The following is an 18,938-nucleotide window of genomic DNA, read 5'->3' as shown; positions in this document are numbered from 1 at the left end:
CTAAGTCTGCCTGCCTGGGGTTTCCAACCAAGCCCTGACTGGGGAGAGAGGAGGGAGAGGATGAAGATGGGCTCTGGAAGGCTGTGTGCCCTGCAGGGCGCTGCCACACCCTGGCTGGAGAGGAAGAGGAGGGTGGCTGCCTGTGGGGGATGAAGGAGCCTGCTCGAAGTGCTTTCCCTCCTCTCCCTGGTTGCAGGGCTGCCGGCAGCGAGCGGTGCGGGGATGTCTTCCAGTCCTGCTGATTGATTATTTTCAAGTGCCTGCTTAGCAGAGCTGCTCCCGAGGGGCTGCCTGCCTCTCTGTGCTGACACCTTCCCAGTGTGAGCTGCATCTCTCTCTGCTGCTGTCCTTTTGATCAAGATCTGGCAGGCGACGCTCCCGTCCCTGCTGGAGTGCCTGTCACTGCTGGCGGTGCCGGGGACCTCCCAGTCCTCACCTCGATTGCTGCTGGTGGAGTCCCTGGGGACCACGGGCATCATTAGAGCCTTTTTCCCTTTCAGAATAAATCCCCCCTGTGCTGCCCTGACCCCTGTTGTGCTCCAGCAGCGCTCCCCTGCCACGAGTCCCTCGTTTTGTCACTCCTTCCTCCCCAACCCTGCATCAAAGGGCTGTTCTGGTTGTAGAAGGAAACCTCCTCCTTGATGGTGGGGCATGGTCGGCCCCTGTGCATGGTGCTGATGTCTGACTGCAGCATCCCTGCTGGATCACTGTCCCATCTGCCCCTGGAGCTGGCACTGTCATGGGCATTGGGCTCAGCAGCAAAGCTACAGAATCATTCCATGGCCTTTGCAGGAGAAGGTGAGCAGCAGTGCCACTTCCAGAGCTGGGCAGGGTTTGCCCAGACTCAGGGAGCTGAGCCCACACCCCAAAACCTGAATGTCTGCTTAGGACTCAGAGTATAAATCAGAGTGAGATTATTAAAACACTTTATTGTCAGAATAGTGTGTTTTATAAATTCTTCTTTGATCTCAGCTCCGGTTTGCTGATATTCTTGGGTGACCTTGGACAATTCATTTCATTTCTCTGTGTTTTGAAATATTGAAATCTCTATATAATACGCTGATAATACCGTATTATTCTAAGCGTGAACATTTAGTATTGTGATTTAGAACAATAAATCTACATGGGTTTTAAAGGCACTCTGAGGTACTGAGGGGAAGGTATTGTTTTTCGGATCTCTTGGGGTTAACCAGCCGGTCATATGAATTTATTGTGCATTCTGGTTCTCATCAAAAAATCTGCATTTTATGGCTTGCAGTGAAATGCATTTAGTGAGAAAGTCAGCTCTTAAGTCACACTGACACGGTGATTTTTCTTGGATTTTGCCCATTTACACACGAGCTCGGAGTCACTTTATCGCTCCCTGTTTAGCTCCTGTAGGAACAATTAACAGACGAGGTGCTCTGATCCATGTTTGCCCTTGGACCACTGTGAAATCCCCCTGCTACACCCTGAGCTGCTGAGAAATGATAACACTCGGAAGTGCAGGAAGAAAAGAATGTTTTTCTTGGAGAAAAGCCCCTGCAGATATTTTTTGGTGGATCCCTTCTCTTTAACAAGCTTTTTGGACATTGGAAAGTCCACGGAGAGGAATCTGTGGGATGATCCCTACAGCAGAGCCCAGTCAGGGGCTGTGCTCCCCAGCCCTCCCTGTGCCCCTCTCCTGCTCGGGGGCACACAACCAGCACAAGTATTTCTCTCCACAGGTGTACAGAGCTTTCTTGCCAGCAGCAGCTGTCAGATTGATGGAATTCCTTAAACACTGCTTGACCTCAGCATTTCTGGAGTGTAACCCGGCTCTCATCGGAGATGGGGAGAAAGACTAATGCAGAGGTTTTCAGTGTTCCTGTTTGCTGATGGAGAACTGAGAATATCCATTGGTTTTCCTGCTCTCGTGCTCCCAACAAATGGGAGTAAAGGCTTCAGGGACATTTGGCCCAGGGATAAGGCACTTTTTAAGGACTCAGAAGATTTGGGTTCAGCTGTGGTATTCCTGACACAGGATGGTGGTTTTGTCCCATTCTCTTGTCCTGTCTAGTGAAAAGTCCTGTGCCTGGATTTTATTTTATTATAAATCTGTGCATCATCTTGTGTGATGGGTTTCATTCTTGGTTGCTGCCACTTGGTGCTACTGTAGTGCAAATAAATGATTAGTCATTGTGTTGTGAGCAGTGAATGTCTCACAATTAGAGGAATGGGATGCATCCTCTCCCTGCAGGAAAATGGCAGGGAAATTACAGCCCCTTGGGCTGCAGTCATCAGAGGAGCATCACCTCTCAAAAAGATCCTCAGTAGGAGTCAGGGACTGGCACCTCCATCACTCTGTGTCCCAGGACAGGGCTTTTGGAGCAAATGACAGCCAGCAGCAAGAGAGGCTGCTCACAGAGACAGATTTAGGCATTGTGGACTGCATGGATTACTTTATGGCTTGAGATGCTGAAAGATAAAGCAATTCCTTCATTTATTTGCATTCCTGCTATCCTGTATCTTGTGTCCTCCCTATATACCATGGTTTTCTGCACATCTGCTCTCCGCAGTTCACAGTGCAGTCCCTTCTTTACTCTGCTGATATCCCTGTGTTAACAGGGCTGTTTGTGGCTGGTCAGTTGGCTCAGGGGTTTCCCCAGGAATATCAATGCACACTTAAAACACGTTCAGACTGTCATGCAAACATCGTGCTCCTTTTGTTTCAAGTGCATCTCAAATTTATTGAGGATTGCACCAGCCACATCATTTAGAGTCCTAGAGTGGCTTGGGTTGGAAAGGACCTTAAAGATAATCTTGTTCCAGCCCCCTGTCATGGTCAGGGACACCTTCCACCATCCCAGGTTGCTCCAACCCCCATCCAGCCTGGCCTTGGACACATCCAGGGGTGGGGCAGCCACAGCTTCTCTGGGCAACTTGTGCCAGTGCCTCACCACCTTCACAGCAAAGAATTTCTTATGTATATCTAACCTAAATTTCCCCTCTTTCATTTTGATCTCATTACTCCTTGTCTTTTCACTGCACTTCCTGATGGAAGAGGATGTGTGCTTAGAAGAGATGTACTTAAAGGATGCGTGAAGTCCTCGATGTTTCCTTTAAACAAGAGATAATCAGATGCCTTTTAACAGTGATTCTGTCCTTGCAGGCTCCCACTCCACCGTTTACAAGGACCCCATGATTCTCGTGGGGCCGGAGAACCTCACGCTGACAGTGCACCAGACGGCAGTGCTGGAGTGCATCGCCACGGGCAACCCCCGGCCCATCGTCTCCTGGAGCCGCCTCGGTAAGCCTTGGGGTCACTGGGATTTCCTCCTGCTCCTCCTCCCCATAGCCATCATGTGGGAAATAGGTAGATGCCACTGACTATTTTATACAACAAGCGATTCACCCTCTCCCTTCCCGCTAAAGCTAATTGTAGGCTTGAAGTGCTTTTTATCCTCATGTCTACACTGGTTTTTCTCTCTGCCAAGATCCTGTTTTCAGCTGTTAGAGAAGTGGGTTGGTTAAACCTGTAAATGTTTCTTGAAAGGTGATAATTTTATCTTTTCTCGAGTGACAGCATCTTCTGCTGCTGCATCAAAAACATCACCACTGTTGGCCTAGAGAAGCAAAATCATACACAAACACATATTTCACGTAAAAAGAGACTTGAAAGAAACTTGCTACCTGTTCAGGGAGTTTTAAAACCATTTTGAGGGAAAGAGAGTGTTTAAAGTAGTGCGTCTGAAGCTCTGAAAAAAACAAATGCTTGCTGCTGTGGTCTGTGATATGTTTTTAAATCAGCGTGGAAACCAGAGATAGCGTCAGATGGCATCATGCAAACGATGAAGAGCAAAGGGCTGTTTTTCTCCAAGGGTTGTTTTAGGTTCTAACTTTGTGATAATAGCTTGGAAGCTATTTTGCTCAGAGCAGCACTTCCATTGCCCTACAGAAACCTGTACTGAGCAAAGAGCTGATGGATTTTGCTTTATCTTCCAGAGCTTGTAACTCTGCCTGTGCGCGCGGTATTGGGTTGGGTTCACTTAGTGTTTCCCAAGCCCTTGTGGTCCACAAGTGATGTTGTTTTTGGGATGCTCATCTCCCCTTGTTCCCCAAGGTGGCTGTGAAGCACGAACAGGGTAATTCTGTCTTGTGCTGCTGTGCTGGGTGTGGGACTTCACCTCTGTGGCTCTCCAAGGGCCAGGGTCCAGCTCATGGGCAGGGTGACTTCCCACTCCGGACTTGTCTGACAGGGAATGAGGACATGTATCCAGAATCAATTGCATGATTTTTCTGTGTTTGCCCTCCTGCTTGCATCCTCTGATGGCATGTAAAATCAGCCTATCTCTGCCACTAGCTGCTTTTTTTGCCTCTGGAGCCATAAGTATCAGATTGATGGTGTTTTAAAGATTCCCCAGACACGCTGTATCACTGGTTTGGTTCTCTTGGACACAAGGCAGCTCTACGTTAGCGCTCAACTATAATAAACTACTTTATAATTGCCTTAATTATAAGTGCTTATTACCTTCTTCAAAACACTTGTCTCCATAGAGCAGTGCAATAATGAAGATGTAATAGCACCGTGCGATGTTTGTCTGGATGGTCTGAGCTCAGCCTTGCCTTCCACCAAAAATAAATACCCACTCCACGCAGCACTGGGGCAGAATGAGAGCTACTGAATGGGAAACAGATCCTGTTATTTTCCCTCCCCTTCAGCAGGAATGGTTCCTGTCCAAAGCATCACGAGGTCTTGTTAATATGACACAGATCTTGACAGTGATGTGGCACATGAACAGGCTCTCTGATGACTCGGTGGGTTTGTCATCTCTTTGTAGCCATTTCGGAAGCGCTTTCATGTCTCTGTGTCTGCGTGATCAGGAGGACGGAGAGGGGTTTATTCTGGACAGGGAGATCCTAAGAGTATCTGTTATCTCTGGCTTCCTCCCATGGGGAGGTCTTCCTGAAGTTCCTCCTACAGAGCCGGTTTAGCTCTAGATAACCAGTTAATTGCACAGAATCGTTAGGGTTGGAAGAGATCTCTGGAGATCACCTAGTCCAAGCCCCCTGCCAAGGCAGGAATTTACTCAGCTTAGGAAAAAACCCACTTTTAATCCGTTCCCAGGATTAAAAAAATCCATGGCCACGAAGTCTTAGAGAGATGCAGCTGATTTAGCAATAGACCTGACTTAATTTAAACCAAAAAAGTCAATTCTATGTGAACACCTGTCTTGCCTGGTCAAAGTAAAGAAGAGCTGTGGCATTGCCATTGTGCTGGGCTTTGCACAGGGCACGCTGCTGTTTTGGAGTCTCTCTCTGATCTCCTTTGCTCACAGTTTTGACATTGTGGCATTTCTGTCAAAAAGGAGCAAAAGAACAATTTTGCTTTCACAGCTTTCTGGTGCAGGGGAAAGCCAGCCATAAACACCATTTGCACTTTTTGCTTTGGCTTTGCTAAAACCTGGCTGGTTTTCAGTGGGAAAGGCAGCTATATTTTGCTTGAAGGGAATCATTCAAATTCTGGGCCAGTTTTTGAGTGTCACACAATCAATTTTGAATTTAATTTCCTTGGGAATATGTTGTAGCCCCCTGACCACAAACAGAATTCCTGTGTCTTGCCGTGCATGAAATGTCAACATTCGTTAGAGAGCAGGCTCTGAGAAAGATGTAAAATCATTAAGGGTTTGTTCAGGGAAGATAGGGCTTTTTCTTTCAGAGCTAAGCACTTCAGGCTTGGACCTGTATGTGTGCACAAATGAATATCCTGGGCACTTACTGCAAAGCCTTTTGAATGAACGACGATTTTAATGTATCCTTACCCTTTAACTGACAGGCCACTGAGCTGGCCTCCATAAAAGGTACCAAGGCAGAATAATAAACTATTTAGAGAGATATAGAAAAGTGAGGCGAGAAAGAAAGGACAGTGATTATCTGATAGCGTTATACAGAAGTTGTCAGAAAGGGCCGCACAATGGGAAGGAAATTACTAAAGAGGGAGCCATTCAAGAAGTAAACTATACAACAATTGTAGGAGCCAATTAATTGGTAACTTATTGGACACAGAAGCTTGCAATAGATGGCTGACTGGTTGACAGGAGCACCGTTCCTGTAAGTGTTTAGAAATAATAGAGTAAATTTCACCACTTCACACACTGAATAGTCAACTGTTGCAATGTACTCTAAATATGCTAATCCACAGTGCCCAGTGTCCGCCCGAGCAGGAGACCCATGTGTCTAAAAAGTGGAAGGCTACTATGACACAATACAAAGAATTCACAAAAGACCTAAATGATCAACATTAGAAAGTTGTTACTTTCTTTCTACTTGCTACTTATCAAAGAAAGGCGTTCGTGTTGTTGCATATTCATATCGCCTGGCACGTTTTAAGGGGGCTCCGTAATTGGTGCCGGTGTGCCAATCACCCGGCTAGCAGGCGGAGAATGGGCTCCAGAAAGCATCACATACACCTTGGAAAAATAAATAACGCGGCTCCCAAACCGCAGACGTCTTTCATCCAGACTCCATCCCACCAGGGAACGTGGAAGTACCTAAAGGAAGGCCTGGAGAGGGAGATTTTGCAAGGGTGTGTGGTGATAGGACAAGGGAGAATGGCTTTAAGCTGAAAGAGAGTAGATTTATTTTGGATATCAGGAAGAAATTCTTCCCTGTGAGGGTGGGGAGGGCCTGGCACAGGTTGCCCAGAGAAGCTGTGGCTGCCCCTGGATCCCTGGAAGTGTTCAAGGCCAGGTTGGATAGGGCTCGGAGCAACCTGGGATAGTGGAAGGTGTCCCTGCCCTTGGCAGAGAGGTTGGAACTGGATGAGCTTTAAGGTCCCTTCCAACCCAAACCATTTTATGATTCTGTGAAGTCTCTACTAGGCTGTAGTTGGAACATCTTTTGCGAGCATCTCCCATTTGGAGAATGGTCTCCTTTATTGGGGTCTGTCTGCTCTTCCCAACAGCTGAACCTCCCCCTTCTGTCCTCATCAACTGAGCATTGACAGAAAGAATCTGTGTGACATTTCCACAGACTGGCTTGTTTTCAGCCCTCAAATTTTCTGCTTTTGACTTCATAAAAAGAAGTAGAAGGTCACGTTAAATGAGCAGTGGTTTCAAGCCTTCATGGGTCCCGAGAGCTTTGGGAACTGAGCGAGTGTTAGCTTTTGCAGTCTTTCAGCTCTCCTCCATGGAGACATGACTTGGTGATGGCAAGTGATGCTGGGATTCACAGGGTTGGGATTGGTTGATCCAAGCCACTCTTCAGGTCTCTGTGGAAAGAAAACAGGGTTAAAATAAATAACAACCTTTGCAAAGCAGGTGTGAGATTAAGTCCCTCAGCACAGCAGTTCTGCAAAGTGCTGAGCTTTCAGGATGCAAGGAATTTCTTGGGTAAACACTCTGTATTATTTATATGTGTTGTCACTGTTGCTAAGTTGGACTAGATATTAGCTGAAGACCTTCTAACTGACTGCAGGACAGCTCAGGCTGAGTGAGGCACAGTAGAGTGAGAAGGATGGAGTAGGCTGGGAAAGTAGAAGTATTTCTGCAGAAGCCCTTTTCAGTGCTCTTTGGAAGGGAGGAGTTGAGTGAGAGGTGTCTGGGATGATCTGGCAGTGATCTTTGCTGGCTGTTAGAGGTGGTCACACTCTCTGACCCAAATGGCAGATCCTTGAGGTTTCTGAGCTTGGAGAGCTTTGTCCTCCAGGGAAATGAAAGATTCTTGGTTTACAGGAGATGTTTCTTCAGACCAGCACACCTCTAGTTAATAGCTGGAGCTAGAGAGAGAACTGAGGACATACTGATGCTGGTATTTGGACTGTGGGGAGTACCTGCTGCAGGCTGGGTCTTTGCATGCTTAATTTATGGAGCACGTTATAAATAATACAGTAAAACTACTGACATTCAAGTCACATTTCTGTGGTATTTGTCAAGGCAATGATGTGATGAAGGATCCAGGTACGGCCACTTTGCATCTTTCACTGGTGTCATCCCTCCCTCAGGAGAGAGATTTGATTTTTATGCCTATTGTAAATACAGACTTCCAAAAGGTCTAATTTAAAAGATGAAATCAAGTTCAATTTGAATTTAATTCAGACCTCTCTACACTTCAGTTCAAGTGCTGGTTGGAAGGAATGGTTCCTTGTTACTGCTCATTAAATGTGGGACAGGTCATGTTTTACTGTCCTATTAATGACTGAGCCATTTACTGCAGCAGTGGCTTGGCCAGCTATGTGATCATGTCATCATTTAATGGCATTGTTTTTCTCTCTCTAAAAGACCCGGGCTTTTTTCTTTGCAATGCAAATAATGAAGGGGTCTGGCATTGCCTTCCTAATGAAGCAAAGAAACCTTTAAGTTTCAAAATTTCCTGAAAAACAATATGTAAAGAATGTGGCATGAGATAGGTTTGGGAACTGCTTTGTAGCTCTCTGTCCATGCTTTGCTGATGTTTCCTAATGTGATATTGCTGTTAATCCAAAATGAGATCCCTTGCTTTTGTGGTTGTATTGGGTTTGCATGGCAAGGTTTTGGTAGTGTGAAGGTTAGAGGGGTGGCTTCTATGAGAAGGTGCTGGAAGCTTCCCCCATATCCAGTGGAGCTAATGGACTGGCTCCCAGATGGATCTGCCACTGGCCAAGCTACCAGTGACAGGGGTAGTGCCTCTGGGAGAACAGATTTAAGAAGGGGAAGAAACCCAAAAACTGTGCATTTGCAGCTGGAGAGAGGAGTGAGAATATATGAGAGGAACAGCCCTGCAGACCCCAAGGTCAGTGAGGAAGGAGGGGCAGGAGGTGCTCCTGGCTCTGGAGCAGATTCCTGTGCAGCCCATGGTGAGGCAGCTGTGCCTCTGCAGCCCATGGAGTTCCACAGGGGAGCAGAGATCCACCTGCAGCCCATGGAGGACCCCAGACTGGAGCAGGTGGATGCCCAAAGGAGTCTATGACCCCCTGGGAAGCCCACACTGGAGCAGGGTCCTGGCAGGGCCTGTGGAGAGAGGAGCACCCATTGGCCGAGGCTTGCGAGGTGGTGACCTGTGCTGCCCTCACTGATGCTGCAGGGACATGACTCTGTCCCATCACCTGCCTTTCCATGAGGACCCAAGCACTGGCTGGGCAGCAGGTTGCAAAGTGGCATTTCTTGGTTGATGGTTGGTTTGCTTTGGCTTCATCTTTTCCCAGTCTATTCCAGAACCTGTTGGTTATGAATGGCCCAAATCCTCATAATACTCTTTATTATGCAAAGCATGATATTACATCTAAAACGTGATTGCAGGATAACTTTTAACTAGCCCTGCATGCTGTCTGTGTTGGAGCATGAAGCTCATGGCAAGATTATGGCACATTCCAACAGAGCTTCCAGGAGGAATTTTTCAGATGAATTTTTCCTTCTACTAACCACAACTTTGAAGCACAAGACACAGATTTTTCTGCTGTAGCAGAGCACACAAGTGTGGAGGGCTCTTGGGATGGTCAGGTTGGGACATCACCTGGGCTGGTTCTTGCTTCTCCCATTTCTGTAGGTTCTCCATGAGCAAACTTGAGAGAAGAACTGAATTCCCATTTCCCATCTGATGAAAGTGTGCTCCCTTAAGCTGCTCCTCCAGTAAAATTCCTCCCCTTGCCCTCTGCTCAGACACCCTGACACGTGCTAGGCCTGATTTAGAGCTGCCTTTGTCAGACAGTGCCTTAAAACACAAATCAATGAAACAATAAAAAGCAATAGCCTGATACTAATGAAACACGTTGTAATTAGAGCTGGCTGGGAATTTTCCAGAGAAAACAAGCTTTGTTGGAAAAAAAAGTGAATTCCATGATACTGAACTATGTCACATGCCTCAGATCCATCATTCAGGATGGAGGCAGCCCTTTCCAATTTCCCTTCCAAGCCAAAGCATCTGAGGAGATGTAACCACCAGCTCAGAGTCTGGCTCCTTGGCCCTGAGCTGCTGTATGCTCAAGAGCTAAAGAGTTGAAAATTCAGTCTTCATGTATTTTTCAAGGCCACAAAAAATCTGTCAAGGGTTAGCAGGCAAAAAAGTGTCACTTCTGGTCAGGAAGTCCCCAGGTCATAAATTGCTGATGACTGGGAGAGTGCATCAGGGAAGCACTGCTGCAGGTTCACTGGACTACTTCTTCTCGGAGCCTTTCCATTGGAAACAGGCTGTTGAGCTGGTTGGATCCTTGTCAGTCTAATATAAGAACCCAGGCAATGGCTTGCAGAAGCTGAGATGATTTACCTTGGTTTAGCCTCCTTATTGAACTGTGTCCTGCAAAGAGCATCAGCTGAATCCCACTGACCTTGCTTGGTAAATGTTCTTGTTAACAGAACATGGCACCACTCCGTAAGTGCCTGGACTGGACCTCACTGAGGGCTGTGTCCTGGGGAACCTCACACAGAGGTCCAGCATGTGACTGTTGTCCTTCTCCCCTCCTTTCAGATGGTCGCCCAATTGGTGTGGAGGGGATCCAGGTGCTGGGGACAGGAAACCTCATGATCTCAGACCTCACCGTGCAGCACTCTGGAATCTACGTGTGCGCCGCCAACAAACCCGGCACCCGCGTGCGCAGGACGGCCCAGGGCAGCCTCGTGGTACAAGGTGAGCAAACCCTCCACACGGCCCCTGGGCACTGTCATGGGCTGGGTTGGACAGCTGGTGACTGCACTCCTCTGATGGTACCAGACACGTGGTTTCCCAAGTGGGTGGGTGTGTCTGTGTCCCACACAGGTGAGTAGCAACCAGGTATCATTCTACTGTGGCCTCAGCTGTAAGAGTTGCAGTGGTTTCCCACCCCATCACAGGCATTTATTTGGCTTAGCAGACTTCAGTTTTTTGTTGTTAATATACTTTTACATCTCAGCAGGAAGCCCAGACTGAATTAATCAACCAAATTTGTCTCATGGTCCTTAGTGATACAAGGACATGGTCACTGTTCTCATATTGGACACCTCTGAGTGACAGATACCACTCCTGCAGAGATATCCAGCAGTGGGTACCACTCATGGAGTATTGCTCTCCAACTGAAACGGCACCATTAAGTCTAAAACCATTTCCAAAAAGTCTGCAGGACTGTTTTCTTCAGCAGTAGATACTGTGTCTGAGCCTGTTGCTGTGACCTGAGTGAAGCACCCTTTGGGGCCATGCCCATGGATTGCAGGTTTCTCCTCTACCTGCAGCAACTGTCCTGAAATGCTAAAGGACAGTTCAGCCCAGAGTAGAGATCAGTACTGAAGAAACCACACAAATCCCCTCCACATGCTCCGTGCAACCAGTCTCCATGGTGAGGGGAGCCAGGCAAGTATTTGAGAAGGCAAACCCAGCTGGCAGCATGCTCTGAATGGCAGCAATCCGCCCCTGATTACAGGCACTCACCTCCTCTTCAAGCTCGTCCACTTAAAGCATCTCGTGCTCTCATCAGTTCACTCATTAACTATTGACTGATGATATCCTGAATCTAAAATTACACACCTCCTGCTGGAGCTGCTAATTGAACCTTTCATGCTGGTGATGGGCAAAGTGCCCTGCTCCAGCCCTGATGCTCACCTGACAGATCCCAGGAGCTGGTGGTGATCCAGCCAGCCAGGGAGGAGCAGTGTAGAAAGGGTGCTTGTACAGGGCTGCTCATGCCCCCTGAGCCCCAGGTGCTGATCACACATGAGAGGAGGTGAAAACTCTGGATTTCTGGGTGAGCAGTGCAACCAGGGGGCCTCCCAGCTGGCACAACTATGAGTCCTCTTATTAATAAACACAAACCCAGGCATGAAGAGCAAGTTTGCTTAGATAAAACCCTTTGGAGCTGCTACAGGACAGCTCTGCACATGGGACGTGTAGCAGAGGCTTCCTAAGCCCAGATGCCAAGCTGATGTCCAGGAGGAAGGGAGGCAGAGCCAAAAGAAGGTACTTGGAAAATCTATGAAATTTTAAAAATACAGCGATTGAATACTGTTGACTGCTCCTGTTAGCAACTGGATAAGAGGGTGAAAGGTAGCACAACTTCTCATTGCAACACATCAGTAGCTTTTTGGAGAGTTGAACATCACTTCCTGGTGCTGGAGTTCAGCTGGGGCAGAATTACTATGTATTTTTGTCCAGGGAACCAAGATGAGAATTTGTCCCTAAAATGTTGATCACAGGCTGTTGGAGCCCAGCCTTGCTGTGGGGGAGGGATGCTCTTGCATTCAGCATCAGCAGAGAAGTTGGCAGTGGTGTGGAGGAGTGCGGCCAGTGTGTCCTTGGTGTAGCCCTTAGACATGAGCTGCAGTGTCCAGGACCCCAACCTGTGTTGCCCATCCTTAAAATGCTTCATGTTTTTTTGGGGACTGTTGTTGCCCAGGCAGGGTAATGGCAGACCCTGGCCAGGCAGCTGAGCTCATCCCAGGTTTGCTCACCCTCCCTCTGGAAGCAGCTTTTCCTTCCTGTGCATCTCATTTTGCCTGAATTTTCCAGCTGAGAGGTACAAATGATTGCTGTTCAGGTTTGTCTGGGAAGAAAACAGCGATAATGACTGACATGGGAGACTGTGGGTTTTATCTTTGTCAAGATGTCAGCGATGCAAATTACATCCGTAAAGAGAAGAAAAGCAAAGAGCGGGCTATCAAAAGCCTGGTTGGAGAGGAAGTTAGCACAGGGCTAGGACAATACAGCGTCCTCAAAGCACGCCAGGCCAGGTACTTGCTGCCTTTATTCAGGGGCCCTTGAAGTGCCCGGAGGCACAAATTAACTTGCCCCGCGCCTTTTGAAGGAGGCACGTTTTATAGGTGGGAAACGCAGGGAGAAAGGGCGATGTTTCCTGTTGTAAGGCGAGAAGCTGGCGGGAAGCTGGGGCTGAGACCACGTCCTCCCTCCTGCTGCCAGCAGTGGTCCTTGTCCCATCACAGCAGCTGCATGAGCAGAGGTGTCCCAGCACAGGGCTCTGCTCTTCCTCCTGCAGTAATGTCCTTTCCCAATGCAGGCTTTCCTTCAGATCATCTAACGCCATCTTATTATCTTCCTGGGAATTCCTCCTCCCTCCAGAGAGAAGGCGTCAATCCCCCGCTCCCTCCCTCCCCGCCCTCCCCTGGCCATTTAGGCTCCTTTGATCTCTTTTGTAAGGTTCTCACACAAGAAAGTTTCCATTTTCCCTTCAGATCCCGGCACAGCCATTTGAATATTGCTTTGTGCCGAGCTGCCAGTGAAAGTCTCACGGGGGGAGTTGTGGAAGGGCCGAATGCGGCGCCGGCTGAAGCGGAGGGTGTGTGTGCATGTGGGGCGAGGGAAGAGCAGGCTTCGGTGGAAAGGGAAAAAAATATATCAAAGCGCTTTCCCTCTACCTCCTGTGCAATCTTTTGTGCTTTATTATGTGTTTGGTGTCATAACAAACTGATGGGCTGTGAATGGCCAGATGGTCACCAGTGTTCTCCACTCCACGCTTCATTTCCTCCTGAAAGCTATGCAGAAAAATGAGATCCCATCTCATAAATGAGGGCCCATCTTAAGGACATGGGTTTGAAGGCTCTGCTGACAATGACTGCCTTGTTTGCCTTGCTTTCTGCTGGCAGGACCGGGCAGCGCTCCTTGGTCCAGCAGATCCAGCCACCGCTGCGCTTCCTGATGTTTCTTCCATCGTTCTTGCTCGCTGGCATCACGAGCCGTGGCTGCAGGGTGGAACTCAGAAGCAGATGTATTGCAGTTGCTGTGGCTTAGGCTTGGCTCTGTACTTGGTTTGTCCTTTGAGTTTAGCCCTAAGGTCGCGCTGCAAACTAGTTTCAGTATGTGCTGCTTGAGTCAGTGTCCCCCATGGACAGTTCCCTCAGTTCTCTTCCTGTCCACATTTTCCTTCTCAAAAAGAGCCACCATCTAGGGACAGGTGGGTGCTCAAATCTTGTCCATCAGGATGCTGGAGTAAACTGGGGTGTCTGAGCCCTCTGGAGCACTCTCCCAGGACTACACCAGTAGGTGATGTGGGAACATATCCCACTGCTGTGGAGCTCCAGCCTGCACCTTGCTGGGACAAGAATGTCATGAGGGCTGAAGGACAGCCTCCACGACAGCCTTCATGAGTGGTCTCTGCCTATTTTCCAGGGAACATGAGCAGAGGTTCCATTTTTGGCCCTTGCAGTCCCATCACTGCTACTTACATCACTCACATAAGCATCTGGGCATCCTCTGTAGTCAATAGAGAGAAGCCAAGTGAGCAGCAGTTGTCTTAAATCTCCTGTCACTGGTTGCTGTGCTTGACTGACTTCCCTGTTGACCTGCCTTCTGCTTGATGCCCTTATTGTAGGTGCCACTAGCCTAATTTATGAGGTTTTGTTGTTTCCATGTTATTCTTCCTTCTCCTTACCTCAGCCTCCCTCCCTCCCCCCCGCCACAGGCTACTTGAGAATTATTGACCCTTCATACTGAGGTGCAGTATGGATCCGTTTGGCACTGGAGCGTTGTCTCCGTGCTCTCTAATCCTTAGGCTCTCCTCAGTGACCTGTCAGTGCTCCCTGATCCTTGGGACCTTCTCTGAGCCATCAGGTGCTGCAATAAGCAGCAACCTCATGGCAAGGAGAGTGAAGCTCCCTGGTGTCTTGGGGGACACACTGGTGTCCCTGCTGACATGAGATGTCCCCAGAGAGATGGAGCCCATCTGGGTCTCCCGTTACGAGCTGCTGTGACAGTGCATCTCCATTGCTATCACAGTTTGCTGAGCACAGTAAAAGCTATTGAATCACTTCGTTAATGATTCTGGGGATGGTTTGAAGCGTTACTGCTTTTGGATACCAATGTCACGCCTTTAAATATTCATTACAACTGCATGATCCCCTCCCTCCCATTAAGTCTTGAATAATCAATGCTCTGGTTTCTTCATACTTCACAAGCCAGGGCTGGATCCTGCCCACTCCTCCTTGCCAGGTGTGAATCCTTTGCTCTTAACAGTGATCTCCATTAGTACCTTTGTTAAGATCTTGGTGGAGGGCTGAGAAACGCTTCCTCTGGCTGCCTGCAATGGCCTTTTGGCATTCAGTGTGGAAGAGGGAGAGGGGTTCAGGCCACTGCATGTCCATGCAGGGTGGGATGAGCCCTGACAAGATGCTCTATTAATTATGAATGACGAGGGCTGGGGGCCTGGCAGCAGGCAGGGCTTGGCTCCAGGCAGGGCTGGCAGCAGGCAGAGCTTGGCTTCTGCTCCCTTTCCACTAATCCAGGGACAGAGATGGCAAATTCTTGGTTCCTGTTGAAATTGTTTGGAAGGGTAGGGAGAGGACTCGGGAAGAGGAGAGCAGACATTCTTCTGTCCAGGAAAGGAGCCATTTGCCCCAAGACATGCACCAGCAGCTGCCTGAGGGCACTCTGCCTGAGGACACTGGTATGGACACCAGGTCCAGGGTATCAGAGGAGCATCTCCTTGGAGCAATGTCCATGTTAGGACCCTCGTGGCATTCAGACCATTTCTTTTTAACTCCATGGATTTCCAGACCACGGGTTTCTGCTTCGATGACCTGGGCCGTTTTGCCACTACAGCTCCACTCTACTGCTCCTTCTGCACCAAAAGGAGAAGGGTGAGACCTGAAAGGGAGAGAGCAATGCCTGGGAAAAGCCAGGAGCAGCAGGAACAGCAGAAGGGCATCCAAGTCTTGCAGCGAGGGATGTCATGGAGCAGGGACAGCTCAGCACAGCAGAGGTGGGAGCCATTCCAAGGAGCCTGCTCCCCAGAGAGTTTAAGCAAGTTTAACTGGAGCTGGGGTTTTGCTCTGGTGGTGTTGAGTGGAGCAGCGAAGAGGAGGGACAGCAGAGGGGAGCAGGGACCCGAGGAACCTGCGGGGCCATGGCACTGAACAGCACCACTGGCGCCGAGCCAGCGGCCGCAGCTGCACGTTCGTTACCCCGAGTCACACGCGACACCGCTCCAATTACTCCCTCTTGACACGGGCTAATAAGGGAGGATGAGGAGAGCCGGCGCTTCCAGGAGGGTTATGCCGGATGCTTCTTTCCATATTTAAACTTTGTTTCTGCTGGAACAAACGGTGGGTTTGAGATTTGATGGAGCGAGGGGGAGGCGGAGGCAGAGAGCCAAGTGGGACCTTTAATGAATCTGCATCGAGGAGCTGGAAGGTGGCTGTGCCCTTCCTTGGCATCGTGGGTTTGCACCTGCGAGGGCTGCGGGTGCAGCTCGTGAGCCCAGATGAAAGCAGGGAGGTGCACAGCCACTTGCAAAATAATTGCTCCCACAAAACCACGCCAGCACAAAGCAGGGGGCGGGAGGATGAGGGAAATCAAGTCTCTAATGTTCTCGCTGCTCGCCACAAAGGGACCATTCACTGCAGGGAAGAGGGATTTTCCCCCTGTTTATCCTTGCTCTCAACTTTTATTGAACCTGTGTCCTGAATTTTATTTTAAACTCTAGGTCTAGAGGAGTTAAAACACAGGAGGGAAGTAAAAGGACAAGAGGTTGATTGGCACCTGGTAAGTTTAGTGGGAGGTTCTGGAAATATGTGTCCATTTGATTGCTGAGATAAGGTCCATTAGTAGACCAGAGTGCCAGCTGCAGTGGCCTGACAATAAACTCTGTTGGCAGACACCAACGTAAGTGCCATGCTCCACTTCCCTATGATTATTAAAAATGAAGGGGGGGTTCCTTTGAGGGGGACGGGCTCTGTGATGAATTTCTGTGTCTTCCTGCTTGCAGGACTTCCAACATGCATGACTTCACTCCCACACACAAACCCCTTTCGCTGCAGTTGGGCCATGTTGCAGCAGCAGCAGTGCTCTTCTCTTGCCTGCACGCAGCTGGGGAAGAGCTTTATCCCCCTGAACTGCTACAGCAAACCCTGAGGGCTGTTTTGGCCACGAACCACAAGGCTCAGCTCTTGCATCCTGCCTGCAGCCTGGCCACTCCTCAACACGTTTGCTGGACCAGTTTGCTCCCTTCTCCCATCCCTACATCTCTGCTGGTGGCAGATCCCCCCAGCCTCATGCTTGGAAAATGCCGGTGAGTGGCACTGAGTGGGTCTCCCTGGATAATCTTGCTTTTGTCAAAAAAATTTAACACCAACCATCGATTATGTGATGTTAGTCAGTGAATTTATTATGGGCCTGTGCCTCGTATCTGTCTTCATTGTGGCTGCTGCTGGTTCCACCTGATTTTGGGTTTCAGTAGCAACATGGAGTGTATTTATCACTTTGCCCTTTGAAGCAGAACTGCTTGAATAATCTCACCTCTTTGGCTGTGTCTGTCAGGCCCTGTTTTCTGTAGGCTGATATGCTGGTTTATTCTGATAAATGATTTTAAATCTAATTTGAGCTGCTGGAAGGGGGAAATCACTTTCTGTTTAAGAATGTTATTGTCAAAGGTGAAAACATTTGGTGACAAGGTGAGCAGCAGCTACAGGCATGGTGGAGTCTCTTGCCAGGCTTGGCAGGACTACAGCGGTCCCAGGCTGCAGATCTGGGGTGAAAAAGGTTCCCCAATCTCTTGGTGCCAGGACATTTGCAGAAAATCTGATATTTACTGGGGAGAGAACTCCCTGACAGGTTGCTGTACCACATCTATACATTTCTTTCCATTTGGAGCAGTTTGCTGATGCTATACAGGTCCTTTGGGCAAAGCTAGGGTGTTGATCTCACTCTACCATTGATGAAACAGCGCATCTTCCCAGTTTCATCATTGGGGTTGCTTTCAGTGGAAGAGTGGGGAGAGGTAAGGGGGCTTAAACCTTGCTGCTCTTTGTCTGAACCCTGCAGGACTCACCTCAGCTCTCCATCAGTTCTGAGCTGGCCTTCAGATGCCTTCTATGAAGCTGTGACTGCCAGGATGGGCAACTAAATAGCACTGATCACAGACACACCATCCAAACCAGTTATCTGCTGCCTATGCTGTGGCTTGGCCAAGTATCCCATGTTCCCAGTCAGACAAGGCTTACTTGCAAGGTTGCTCTTTGTAGCAGGATAAAGAGGGATCATCATGACTTTTCTCACCCTCCTTCTCCTTCCTCCTTACAGCCCCTGCAGAGTTTGTGCAGCATCCTCAGTCCATTTCCAGGCCAGTGGGGACCACTGCCATCTTCACGTGTGTGGCCCAAGGGGAACCCCCTCCCCAGATCACTTGGCTGAGGAACGGGCAGATCCTGGAGACCAGCGACCACATCAAGCTGAAGAATAACAACAGGTAAGTCCTGCTGGCACTGCAGTGCAAAGGGATGCTGGATTGCTTTCTGCATAGCAAAGAGATGATCTGAAGGTGGAAAGTTCAGGAGGAGATCTGTGGCTTCAATTTGGGCTTTGATACAGTAAAGCACTGCTCCTGCTACCCGCATCTTGTAGGCTTATATTTCAGTGCTCTGTGGTTTTTTTGTGCCAGGACATCAGCATTAGATTTTGACTGTTGATACATGAACCTAGTAAAAGTTATTCTTTTGTCCTGGTCATCATCTGGGTATTTCTGGAAGGACTAGATGTTGTCCCTGGAGCTGACAGGAACCACAGTCACTCTGCACTGGAGAAACTGTATTTAACCCCTGAACATTGACCTGCCTGGGTGTGCAAATGCAAATACATTAGAAATAATATTTGCACGGAACCTGACTTTCACTAAACTTCAGCCTTTTATCTCACCAGGGAAGAGTGTTTTCTCTGAGTACTAAATAACTGCATTTTCCTGTGAGGGGATGAGGATGTTTGTACTGAGGAAATGATACAGTGGGATGCACTTAGTGGGAAAATTACAAGTCGACGATGTAGTTTCTATGGAAATAGCATGGAACAATATACTACAAAATAATAGCACCTGTGTTGTAAACCTGAATTATTGGTAGAGGTTTGTACTCTGTGGTGTCATATAGCTGCTCTCTATATTAACAAATGTGTCTCATGAAAGCAGCTACCCAACCTCGCTGGAGGTCAGTTTAGACAGTTGGGAAGTGCTGTGCAGGCACCATGACTTGTTCCTCCGGGGAGAAGAGTGAGTTTATTTTTCTAAGTTTCTATATAATACGGCTTTTTGTTTTCAGGTTTGA

At 48.5% G+C, this 18,938-nt stretch overlaps 1 protein-coding gene across 1 annotated transcript in view; it reads left to right on the top strand.

Annotated features, from left to right (window-relative positions):
- Positions 1–18,938, top strand: part of IGDCC3 (immunoglobulin superfamily DCC subclass member 3) — a 102,988-nt gene that overhangs the window by 62,168 nt on the left and 21,882 nt on the right. The window contains exons 5-7 of the mRNA XM_064669198.1: positions 3,131–3,268; positions 10,399–10,557; positions 17,926–18,091. Coding sequence (XP_064525268.1) covers positions 3,131–3,268; positions 10,399–10,557; positions 17,926–18,091 — 463 coding nt within the window. The remainder of the gene's footprint in view (positions 1–3,130; positions 3,269–10,398; positions 10,558–17,925; positions 18,092–18,938) is intronic.

This window comes from Pseudopipra pipra, chromosome 12, assembly GCF_036250125.1.
Source record: "Pseudopipra pipra isolate bDixPip1 chromosome 12, bDixPip1.hap1, whole genome shotgun sequence".
Classification (NCBI taxonomy): Eukaryota; Metazoa; Chordata; class Aves; order Passeriformes; family Pipridae; genus Pseudopipra; species Pseudopipra pipra.
Note: the sequence above shows the minus strand (reverse complement) of the source record. Positions and strands in the feature narration are given on the sequence as shown.